Source organism: Loxodonta africana, chromosome 20 (assembly GCF_030014295.1).
Source record: "Loxodonta africana isolate mLoxAfr1 chromosome 20, mLoxAfr1.hap2, whole genome shotgun sequence".
Classification (NCBI taxonomy): Eukaryota; Metazoa; Chordata; class Mammalia; order Proboscidea; family Elephantidae; genus Loxodonta; species Loxodonta africana.
In genome coordinates this window covers 48,370,036-48,382,603 of record NC_087361.1, presented here as the reverse complement: position 1 = coordinate 48,382,603, position 12,568 = coordinate 48,370,036, and the positions used below count along the sequence as shown (strand labels likewise).

Here is a 12,568-nt window from a genome sequence, read left to right as displayed (position 1 = left end):
AAAAAATACATCCCTTTTACAGATATTTCCAGTGCAGCAATCAGGGGTACATTAAAAAAAAAAAAAAAAAAACTCATTGCCTTCGAGTCAATTCCAACTCATAATGACCCTATTGGACAGAGTAGAACTGCCATAGGCTTTCCAAGGATCGGCTGGTTAGCAGCCAAGGTCTTAACCACTGTGCCACCAGGGCTCCGGAGGGTACATTGGGCAGGGTTTAATATTTATTTATGCATCTTCCTTTGAGGCAGATGCATGAGTAAATATTTGTTAGAAAGTTAGGAATTGGTCACATGAGAATCCCATTAGACAAGATGGAAAGAGAATTTCCATTTGGGGGAGAGGCTGCAGGAACCAGAAGAATCACAAAACAGGGATGGGGGAAAGCAACACAGGCTAGATCTCAGACAAAACAATGAGCAGAGGGACCTCACGGACTCACCAGGCTACAAGCCAGGGCTATAAGAGCCGTGTTTTACAGGGAAAAGGTTGCGATTGCACCTCCTTTATGTGAAGGGAATTTCCCTCCCCACCCGAATATGTTTAACATGTGGAAGAAACAGTTCAGAAATTATAACTCAGTGTGTAAGAGAAGGTTGATCTAATGTCTATGAACTTTATTTTCTTGAGAAACCTAAAATGTGGCAATTAAGTTTTTAGGAGTTAGAGGTAGTGGGTTAATAATTAAAAGAAGGATACTAAGTGGATTATCTAGAATTCATCTGTTTCCCATTTAGCAGTTCTTTTATGAGGCCATTTCTCTCAAAATGAACTGCTATGGAATTCTGTTTCTGCTACAGGAAAAAAAAAAATTAGCCATTTGAAACACTATTGTTTCTTTTGATGTTATTTTCTTTAAAATATCTTAGATATTTTCAGTGATAGCTCAGTGGGGTTTTTTTTTGTTTTGTTTTTGTTTTGTATTTACTATCAGTACATCTAATATAGGAGTCCCTGGGTGTCCCAAACAGTTCAGTGCTCAACTACTAGCTGGAAAGTTGGCATTTCGAACGCACCCAGAGGCACCTCAGAAGACAAGCCTGAGAATCTGCTTCTGAAACGTCACAGCCTTGAAAACCCTATGGGGCAGTTCTATTGTGCACACTTGGGGTCGCCATGAGTCGGAATCGACTCGATGGCAACTAACAACAACCTTAACACGTGTATTATGTATCCTGCAAGCGTTTTTTAAAACAGCAAGGTGATAGTGTTCAATTTGTGTTTAATATTTGAAATTGAATATCAATTTCTGTTACTGCTTAAACCGTAGGTTAAATATTAGCATTATTCAATTCAGGTAAGTATTTCTGCTTTTAACTTTTAATTGCCTGGGTATTATGAAAGAAGATATTTGACTCTAGAGGTAAGTGCCGCCATTTTGGGCAATAATAAATAGCTTTTAGAGAAAAAAGAGAGTCTTGCGAGGAAATGAGCCTAATCTTCAAGCTTAATATGGCAGTTGGCAACTGTCGATGCTTAAAAGCTTTGGAAATCCCCAATATAGGCCATCAAAGCATTGTAATAAAATATTAAATTAATTCAGATAAAAGGATAATCCATCAGGACCACTAACATGGTAGGAGTGTGGTTACTGTGTGATTAGTCTCAGCATAGAAGTCAAAGATAGAGTCCCAGTCAGAATTAGCAATGAAGTAATCACATTTGGTGCCAGGTTTTTTCTCACATGCTGAATTGCCGGGTGTCAATTGTGTTAACCATTGGTAAAATCCTCAGCCCTTAATAATGTCGAGAGGTGGCTGGCTGCCTTAGACATTTTATGATCACAAAATTGAATTCTTCTCTGACTAATGGCAGTCTATGATTTTCACCCTTTTTTCGTCCCTTAAAACCACACTCTCCCTTCATTGTTTTGAATCAGATAACTAGAGGTGGCTGTTTCTAAATCCCCTATTTTCAATTAAGATAGGAACATGGATTTTTACTGTTTTGTACCCAAAAAAAAAAAAAAAAGTGCTTTTCAGTCTGCAAAGAATGGTGCTTTTCTTCAGTGTTTTTATTCCCTCACTTTCGTTTTCTGAAAATGATTCTAATAAACATTAAACTCCGTGGTGCTCGCCATTCTGGTGGGCATTTGGAGGAAATGCCCTACCAACAGATAAAAGATGAAAGAGAAAAAGATCAACCCAAACTGCCCCATGAAGGACAGATTGAAGGTCTCCCACCTGTGACAACTCCCTATTAAACCTTTTTACTGCCAAGGTCTGAGATGGTACAGGACCCTCTCCAGCTTCCCATGCCTGAGACATGCCCATTTGGAGGAAGAAAATAATAACCATTCCACGGGGCTGGTAGTAATTAAGTCAGCTCGCAACTCAGTAAACCTTATGTGGATTATATGTGAGGACGACATGGCTGATGATATTAGAACCAAGTTGTGTGTATAATGCATGATTTCTAATTTAATGATTTAATTTACTCCATAAATAAACAAGTGAATGATGACTAAGAGTAAGCCACCTCCTCTAGTACTGTGTGAGGCTGAATCTCTCAGGGTTAAATGTATGGAAGTTGGCAATAGGCAGCCCAGGACTTGAATTTCAGCACTGATGATACTTACTGGCCGTGTGATCTTAAAGAGGTTAGCCCAATCTCTTCCATCATCAGTTTCCTATCTTGGAAGGATACTAAGACAAACTAAGAAGAAAGGCCTGGGGATCTACTTTCAGAAATCAACCAGTGAAAACCCTGTGGATTATAACTGTCCAATCCACAAGAAGTTATAGGAATTCTGCAGGACGGGGCAGCATGTAGTTCTGTTGTACATGGGGTTGTTGTGAGCTGGAGGCCGACCCGACAGCAGCTAATGGCAATAACAAAGGATAATAATGCCTGCCTTTTTTATAAAGTTGTTGAGAAGAGAGTTGGCATTTTTGCTAGATGTCTTAGTCATCTAGTGCTGCTATAACAGAAATACCACAAGTGGATGAACTAAACAAAGAGAAATTTATTTTCTCACAGTCTAGTAGGTTACAAGTCCAAATTTAGGGTATTAGCTCCAGGGGAAGGCTTTCTCTTTCTGTCAGCTCTGGAGGAAGGTCCTTATCGTCGATCTTCCCCTGGACTAGGAGCTTCTCTGCGTAGGAAACCCGAGTCCAAAGGTCGCACTCTGCTCCTTTTACTTCTTGGTAGTATGAGGTCAAATCTCTCTGCTTGTTTCCCTTTCCTTTTATCTCTTGTAAAATAAAAGGTGGTACAGGCCGCACTCCAGGGAAGCTCCCTTTATATTGGATCAGGAATGTGACTTTAGTAAGGGTGTTACATCCCACCCTAATCTTTTTAACCAAAGGCAGAGATTATGATTTATAACACATAGGAAAATCTCAAAATGGAGGACAACCACACATGGCCTAACCAAGTTGACACTTATTTTTGAGGGACACAATTCAGTCCATTACACTAGATTTTAAAGAGTTCATATAATTTATAAACACAGGTGGGAGAGGAGCATCAGAGGTAGTGAGAATACAATAGAGTTATGATGGGAATGCCCAGTCCCATGTGGGAATAACCCAGATCGTTCAGTCTGTGAGTGTAGTGTATACAGCAAGGAGCTGTAGGCCTCATGGCTGGCAAGATGGTATCAGCCTAGATCACGGAAGGCCTTCAGCATCTGGCAAAGGAGTTTGGGCTCAGTTCAGTAGAAAATGAGGAGCCACTGAAATGGGGAGGAGCCATCCATCCAATCTCAGCATCTGGAACGTATCTGGGGAACAGAACCAAAAAAAACCAAAGCCATCGCCATCGAGTCAATTCTGACTCGTAGCAACCGTATAGGACAGAGTAGAACTGCCCTATAGGTTTCTAAGGAGTGCCTGGTTGATTCGAAGTGGTGACCTTTTTTTTAGCAGCAGAGCTCTTAACCACTGCATCACCAGGGCTCCCTGGGGAACATAGACGGATAAAAGTCAGAGTAGGGAGAGACTGATACAGGGAGAGTAATGAGGAGGCCATCACAGTTCTCTAGGGAAAAAAGTAATGGTAGGGTCCAACCAGGCTAAAGATAGTGGGAAAGGGCAACGAGATGGATAAGAGAAGATTCAGAAGTTGAATTAAAAAGGAGTTGTCAGGTTCACGGGTGGTTCTGAAGGGTTCAAACCTCAGTGACTGGGAGAACGGTGCTGCCATGATTAGAAATGGGAAGACAGGAAGGAGAACAGGGCCACTGAGTACAGTTCTGTACATGCAAATTTTGTGGATCAGGAGGAATATCTAAGTAATACATCCAGCAAGCTGTTGGAAATATATGAACTAGAGCCAGAGGGAGAAGTCAGAGCTGGGGAAATAGATTTCAGATTCATCCAAAGGTAGGAGATCCTTGGAGTTTGAGATTTCCAAAGGGAAGAATTGTAATGAGAAATGCAAAGAGGTACAAAGGGAAAAAAATGATAAAGATGTAAGGAGAAAGGAATAAGTGAGCTATTCAGAAAGATAAGGGGGAGGAAGTTCAGTACTGCATATGGGAGGCAAGCGAAGAACATTCCAGATGGAGGAGGAGGGTAAGTGATGGTAAAGACTGCAAAGACACCAAGAACAATGTGGCCCCAAGTGGGGCCAAGAGCTGATAGCACCGATGAAGGTTAGTCCTTCAAGATAAAGGTATAGTAGGCACACGTAGTTATTATTCCAGAATGTCCTCTCTAGTAAATGCCTAACAGTCACAAGGATAAAATTTATATATAAGAAATGCCCATTTATTAAATCAGACATTGGCTAAGTTATTAGCCATTACCCATGACTCTCTAAGACATGAAAAAGTTGGAAGAAGTCTAATGGATGTCTTTTATCTGTCTGGGAAAGGTCATTGCGGGAATCAAATGCTGAATTTTAGATTGGTGCCATGGAGCATAGATATATATTAAAATTCAAATTAGATTTCAGAAGGACTGATTTGCTTCAGATTCTATCGTTTAAAATAATATCTTGTAATAAAACTCACTCCTTAAAAAAAAAAAAATTTTTTTTAGAAGGATATTAATCACATGCTTTAATGTGTTCTCTCAAATTGTTTTAATGGATATATTTGATCAGAATTTTAATTTTTCAGGTTTTTTTTTTTGGTCAGTTTAGAAGAGGATTTAAAGGATGATAGTAACATGTTACAAATTAAATTTAAATGCTGGTTTCATTTTCTGTAGCATTAATACTAACCTGTGATTGGCTTGAAATATATTTAATAAACTCTTGACAGCATGACTAGAAAGGGTGACGTTCTGACTAATGAAATATTATTGTTAATAGGACATAAGCTATCCACAGGCCTCTAATGGAAGGGAAAATACACAGAAAAACCTGGTCAATCTTTGACAATATAATATTCAAATACAAATTTTGTGATAACCCAGGGTCAATTTTTAAAGCAATATTATATTTTTTTCCAGTAAAAATGCATACTGATAATAAAATTTTACTAGACTACAAGAACTTCGGATAAGCCAATTATGTTCCATAAACATTTTGTTGAGGAGTCAATTTAAAAAAGAATACTGGTAGTAGTTTTTAGAAAAGACAAGCAGCAAAGGAAAAAGGCCAGGATATTTGGTGTCAGGTCACGTGAGAAACGTTGGAGACAGTGATGTCTAGCCAGAGAAGAAAGGGCCAGAGCAGAGCTTCATGTCTGCAGAGCTGCATCTGGAAGGCCAAGGGGACAGTGTCTGGGTTGCCTCAGAACGTAGGTCATGTAGCTCCAGGAGAGCGTTTGGGCGGGCAGATTCGTTCATGGCAAAGCTGTGAGAACTGTGCAAAATGGAGCTGGCTGCCTGTCAGTTAGGCGTTCCTCGTCCACACAAGTGTTCAAGGAGAGACTCAAGGTCCACTGGGTACATCCTTTGACTTGAAAGAGATTTGTAGTTTGTGCCCTACTCCCCGCTACCTCAGTTACCACATCAAAGTACGCTGTTTATTTCTGCAATCATCTGTGTACTCTGTGTCAGAGGAGGTGGTGGCAACTTTTAAGGTTCTCTCTTCACTGGGAAGACAGTGGTACAGTGCTTAAGAACATCAGTCATCTGAGCCATCTTCTCTGGACTGAGATCCCATTATCACCACTTAGTAGCTGTGGCTTTGTGTAAATTGCCTAACTTTTTGTATGTCCCAGTTTTCACATCTATAAGATGGAGACAGAACCCCTAGGTGATGCAAACTGTTAATGTGCTCAGCTGCTAACTGAACAGTTGGAGGTTTAAGTCCACCCAGAAGTACCTTGGAAGAAAGGCTTAGTGATCTACTTCTGAAGAATCAGCCATTAAAAACCCTATGGAGCACAGTTCTACCCTGACGCACGTGGGGACACCATGAGTCAGAGTCGTCTCCATAACAACTGTTTTTTTTTTTTTTTTAAGGTGGAGATAATGGTACCTAAGCCATGACTAAATGAAATCAAACACGTGAAGCAGTTAAAAACAGTAAATAGCTGCTGCTGCTGCTGTGGTGGTTGTTATTATTCACCAAAGAGATGTTTTTGTTTTGCTTTACATAGATGAGCTGCTTCAGAAAGAGCAAAATTACTCGGATGATGTCTTGGCCAACGTGATCAGTGAACCAAGAATCAGTTATGGAAATGATGCTCTCATGCCGTCTTTGACCGAAACAAAAACGACGGTGGAACTTCTTCCCGTGAATGGAGAGTTCAGCCTTGATGATCTCCAGCCCTGGCATCCTTTTGGCGTCGACTCTGTGCCAGCCAACACAGAAAACGAAGGTAAGAGTCCCCGGAGGGAAGGAGAGCATTTTAGTGTATAAGCATGTATCTATTTATATCTAGAAATGATGTACACACACATACAGAAATACACATACATAACACATTTTTAACACACACATATACATGTACATGTATTTATACACCTGCGTGTTTTTGTTTTTTTTTTTAAATCTGGAGTAGTGATTTTTGATAGGAATTTTAAAAAATACTTTCCCACTGGGAGGCGTTTTGTTGCTTCTGTAATGAAAGCACAATATTCAACTCGTGTTGCTGAGACAGGAAGCTGGAACGCCCGCCTTCCAAGAACACAGAACAGACCATCAGAATGGTGATGGGATTGTGGAAATCACAATGTACCAGGCAGAGGAAGAAGTAAGATTTAAGCAATTTTGTATTTAGAAAGCAAAATTGAAGCCAGCTGTCAAAATTAAGAAGCACGTTGCTCTAAATATTTTTGCCTATAATTGTTCAGAGTAAAATTGTCTTTATTGCACATTTGTGCAACAGAGGGTCTCCTTTCGTTATAGAAATTTCTTAACAGAACCTTTCAAATGCTATAGGGGGCATCATTTAGGTTTCTTCTTTTTTTCTTTCTATTCCCTATCACTTTTACATATTCAAAAGTATGAAATTGCAAACACATGGAAACCTTGATTTCTAGATACTAATGGCATGCTTTTCAAGAACACACAGGATTTTAGCGGTGATTTTCCTTAAGTAGCACACTTGAATGGTGGTTTCATATTTGTAATATACATACCTCATAAAACCCAATCAATGCACTTCAGAACACACAGGATTTTAGCGGTGATTTTCCTTAAGTAGCACACTTGAATGGTGGTTTCATATTTGTAATATACATACCTCATAAAACCCAATCAATGCACTTCTCAGACTATATCTAAATCAAATATTAGAAGTTATGTGTACTCAAGACGGTTTTTTTTTTAAGAAGCATTCCAGAAAATCTTTCTATGACTAATTTTCTAATGTGAGTAATCACCCCAAATTTGTTTCCTGAATTTGAAAAAGAACACATTACAGTAATATCATCTGATTTGAATAGCAGTGTGAATTATAAAGTGAAAATGACTAAGACTTTACCATTTACAAAAATAATTCTTAGATAGAGCAAAATATTTTAAGGCTGTTTAGTTACCAAAGACTTGGGTAACTTCCTTATTAAAATGTATTATTACTAGAGTCCTGGTTGTGTCATCTTTTATATAGGTAGACATACTTTGACCTCTTAAAATTCTCATTATTCGTCTCTAATGAGAACTTTTTGGGGAAAATGTCTAATCTCATTTATGTAAATTTAATACACACTAGGATTTTTCATTTAGAATGCTGCGTCGTTGTTGTTAGGTTCCATTATGCTTGAGCCCATCGTTACAGCCACTGTGTCAGTCCATCTCGTTGAGGGTCTTCATGTTTTTCCGATGACCCTCTACTTTACCAAGCATGATGGCCTTCTCCAGAGACTGGATCCTCCTGATAACGTGTCCAAAGTATGTGAGACAAAGTCTCACCATCTTCACTTCTGAGGAGCGTTCTGGCTTTAATTCTTCCAAGACAGATATGTTTGTTCTTCTGGCAGTCCATTGTGTATTCAGTATCCTTCGCCAACACCATAGCTCAAAGGCATCAATTTTTCTTCACTCTTCCTTATTCATTGTCCAGCTTTTCCATGCATATGAGGCAATTGGAAATACCATGGATTGGGTAAGGCACACCTTAGTCCTCATAGCGACATCTTTGCTTTTTAACACTTTAAAGAGGTCTTTTGCAGCAGATTTGCTCAGTGCAGTATGTTTGATTTCTTGACTGCTGCATCCACGGGCATTGATTGTGCATCTAAGTAAGATAAAATTCTTGACAACTTCAATGTTTTCTCCATTTATCATGATGTTGATTACTGGTCCAGTGGCAAGGATTTTTGTTTTCTTTATGTTGAGGTGTAATCCATACTGAAGGCTGTGGTCTTTGATCTCCATCAGTAAGCGCTTCAAGTCTTCTTCACCTTCAGCAAGCAAGGTTGTGTTATTGCATATCACAATTTGTTAATGAGTCTTACTCCAATTCCGATACCTCATTCTTCATATAGTCCAGCTTCTCAGATTATTTGTCCAGCATACAGATTGAATAAATATGGTAGAAGAATACAACCGTGACACATACCTTTCCTGATTTTAAATCATGCAGTGTCCCCTTGTTCTGTTTGAATGACTGCCTCTTGGTCTGTAATCAGATTCCTCATGATTACAATTAAGTGTTCTGGAATTCTCATTCTTCTAAGTGTTGTCCATAATTTGTTATGATCCACACAGCCAAATGCCTTTGTATTATCAATAAAACACAGGTAGACATCTTCCTGGTATTCTCTGCTTTCAGTCAGGATCCATCTGACATCAGCAATGGTATCCCTCATTCCATGTCCTCTTCTGAATCCAGCTTGAGTTTCTGGCATTTCCCTGTCAATGTACTGCTGCAACCATTTTTTAATTATCTTCAGCAAAATTTTACTTGCATGTGATATTAATGATATCATTTGATAATTCCCACAATCTTTTGGATCACCTTTCTTTGGAATGGATACAGATACTGACTTCTTCCAGTCAGTTGGCCAAGTAGCTATCTTCCCGACTTCTTGGCATAGATGAGTAAGCGCCTCCAGCGTTGCATCTGTTTGTTGAAACTTATCAATTAGTATTCCATCATTTCCTGGAACCTTGTTTTTCACCAGTGCCTTCTGTGTTGCTTGGACTTCTCCCTTCAGTACCATTGGTTCCTGATCATATGGTACGTCCTGAAATGGTTGAACGTCAACCAGTTCTTTTTGGTACAATGACTCTGTGTATTCCTTTCATCTTCTTTTGATGCTTCCTGCGTCATTTGATATTTTCCTGTAGAATCCTTAAGTACTGCAACTCTTGGCTTGAATTTTTTCTTCAGTTCTTTCAGCTTGAGAAATGTGAAACAAGTTCTTCCCTTTTGGTTTTTTAACTCCAGGAGTTTTCTAACTCCAGGCCTTTGTTTTTCATTATAATACTTTGTCTTCTCGAGCTGCCCTTTGAAATCTTTTGTTCAGCTCTTTCACGTCATTTCTTCTGTTTGCTTTAGCTAGTCTGCTTTCAGGAGTAAGTTTCAGAGTCCTTTCTGACATCCATTTTGGTCTTTTCTTTTTTTCTGCCTTTTTAGTGAGCTTTTGCTTTCTTCAAGTATGATGTCCTTGATAACATTCCACAACTTGTGTGGTATTCAGTCATTAGTGTTCAGTGCATTAAATCTGTTTTGGAGATGCTCTCTAAATTCAAGTGGGATATACTCAAGGCCTACTTTGGCTCTTGTGTACTTGTTTTAATTTTCTTTGGTTTCAACTTGAACTTGCATGTGAGCAATTGATGGTCTTGTTCCACAGTCGGCTCCTGGCCTTGTTCTGACTGATGACACTGAGCTTCTCCAATGTCTCTTTCCACAGATGTAGTCAGTTTGATTCCGATGTATTTCATCCAGTGAAGTCCACATGCATAGTCAACGTTTATGCTGTTAAAAAAATATATTTGCAGTGAATAAGTCATTGGTCTTGCAAATTTCTATCATGCAATCTCTGGCGTCGTTTCTATCACCGAGACCATATTTGCCAACTACTGATCTTTCTTTGTTTCCAACTTTGGCGTTCCAATCACCAGTAACTATCATCCATCTTGATTGCATTTTTGATCAATTTCAGATTGCAGAAGTTGGTAAAAGTCTCCAGTTTCATCTTTGACTTAATGGTTGGTAGGTAAATTTGAATAATAGTTGTATTAACTCATCTTCCTTGTAGGCAGATGAATACTATCCTACCACTCACAGCGTGACACCATTCCACTTCAATTTGTCATTCCCAACATAGTAAACCATATGATTGCCCAATTCATGATGACCAGTACCAGTCCTTTCAGCTCACTAATGCCTAGGATATTGATCATCATGTGTTCCATTTCATTTCTGATGACTTCTGATTTTCCAAGATTCATGATTCATACATTCTATGTTCTGATTATTAACGAACGTTTGCAGCTGGTTCTTCTCATTTTGAGTAGTGCCACATCAGCAAATGCAGGTCCCAAAAGCTTGATTCCATCCGCATCATTAATGTCAACTCTCCTTTGAGGAGGCAACTCTTCCCCAGTCATATTTTGAGTGCCTTCCAACTTGAGGGACTCTTCTTCTAGCACTATATCACACAATGTTCTGCTGCTATTCGTAAGGTTTTCACTGACCAGTTGTTTTAGAAGTAGACTACTAGGTCCTTCTTCATTATCTGTCTTAGTCTGGAAGTTCCACTGAAACCTGTCCACCATAGGTGACCCTGCTGGTATTTGAAATACTGGTGGCATAGCTTCCTGCATCACAACAGCACACGAGCCACCCCAGTACGGCACACGAAAGAGGAGTGGTGGTTTAGAATGTAGGGTGTTAAACTGAGAGGAAAATAGGCAACATCTCTGAACCCTAACAAACCTTCCTTGGTAGAAAAGTAACTTCCTTTTTTCCCTTTCTGCCAGATTCAATGTTCAATGTAAATTTGTCACTTACGTCTGAGTCTCAACTATTCCTGGAAAAAATTTAAATATCTAGATTGTACTCTATAATATTTAAAATGACTTCTGCCTTTGAAAACGCATTTATCTCTAACGTGATTCTAAAGTTATAATTTATGTTTCCTTCCTGTCAATGTCTCAAAATTTAAGACATTTTCACTTGTCTTTCAAATGTACAGTTTCTACCTGATAAAATGCTCCCATTATGTATTGATTTTGGAACAGAGGATAAAATAAATTTCAGCCTTCCTAAATCCTTTTTATGGTCACACACAAATAATAGGACCTAGAAATTAAAATGGATCTATGGTAAAGTTGATGGAAAAGGATTTAGTGACCAAAAACAAAGGTAATTTAGCAGCAGAGTGAGGTTAATTTAGAGAGATTTCTGTGTAGGGTTGTGTTCCTTGATATTTTCTTTAAATATTGTGAATCCTTGAGAAATACAGACCATATAGAGTCTAAAGAAATAAAAGTCCCTCAAGGCCCTTGTCAGTTTTAACTCTTCTGGAAACCAATTCGACACATTTAGCGACCTGAGTCGACTTGACACATTTAGCAACTTCAGTGGAATGCAATGAGTTTGGTGCCACATACCGTGATATAGAACAGCAACGCATTTCATATAATGGTAGAAGGCATCACATTTCCTGAATTTCAGATTTTCCCTTTACTTTCTCACACTATTAATAACTGCTTTTTTGTGGCATATTAATCTGTTTATTTCCTTGTTGACTCTGATGAGGTAGATTTAACTTTACATTCACCACATCGGTATTAGAAATAAAACCAACAGTTAAATAAATAAATCTGCCCTTATATGCTCCAAGTTTATGCGTCTTCTGTTGAGCATTCTGCTCTTATTAAAAATTTTAAATAGTAGCTAAACTGATCCATTTTGTTTAAGAAAAAAAAAAAAAAAGTTGACTGATACTGATTGTTCCTTTTAAGTAGAAATACAGAAAGAAACTATTTTACCAAAGCAGTTTCCTGAAACCCAGAGGTTTGACACTTTACCCTTCTAAACCCTAATCCTATCCTCAACATTTCCACTGTTTTCCTGCTCCCCGAACCTTAACCAGACAGGCCAGTTGCAATCCAGTCAGGGGCCCGAGTCATGGTGACTCCATGTGTGTCAGAGTAGAACTGAGCTCTATAGCGTTTTTGATGGCTGATTTTTTGAAAGTAGAGTGACATGCATTTCTTTTGAGGTGCCTCTGGGCAGACTCAAATCTCTGACATTTTGCTTAGAAGCTGA

At 38.8% G+C, this 12,568-nt stretch overlaps 1 protein-coding gene across 4 annotated transcripts in view; it reads left to right on the top strand.

Moving 5' to 3' along the window:
- Positions 1–12,568, top strand: part of APP (amyloid beta precursor protein) — a 295,049-nt gene that overhangs the window by 257,186 nt on the left and 25,295 nt on the right. For all 4 annotated transcript variants that reach the window (XM_064273133.1, XM_064273132.1, XM_064273131.1 and 1 more), the window contains one exon: positions 6,497–6,718. In XM_064273133.1, coding sequence (XP_064129203.1) covers positions 6,497–6,718 — 222 coding nt within the window. The remainder of the gene's footprint in view (positions 1–6,496; positions 6,719–12,568) is intronic.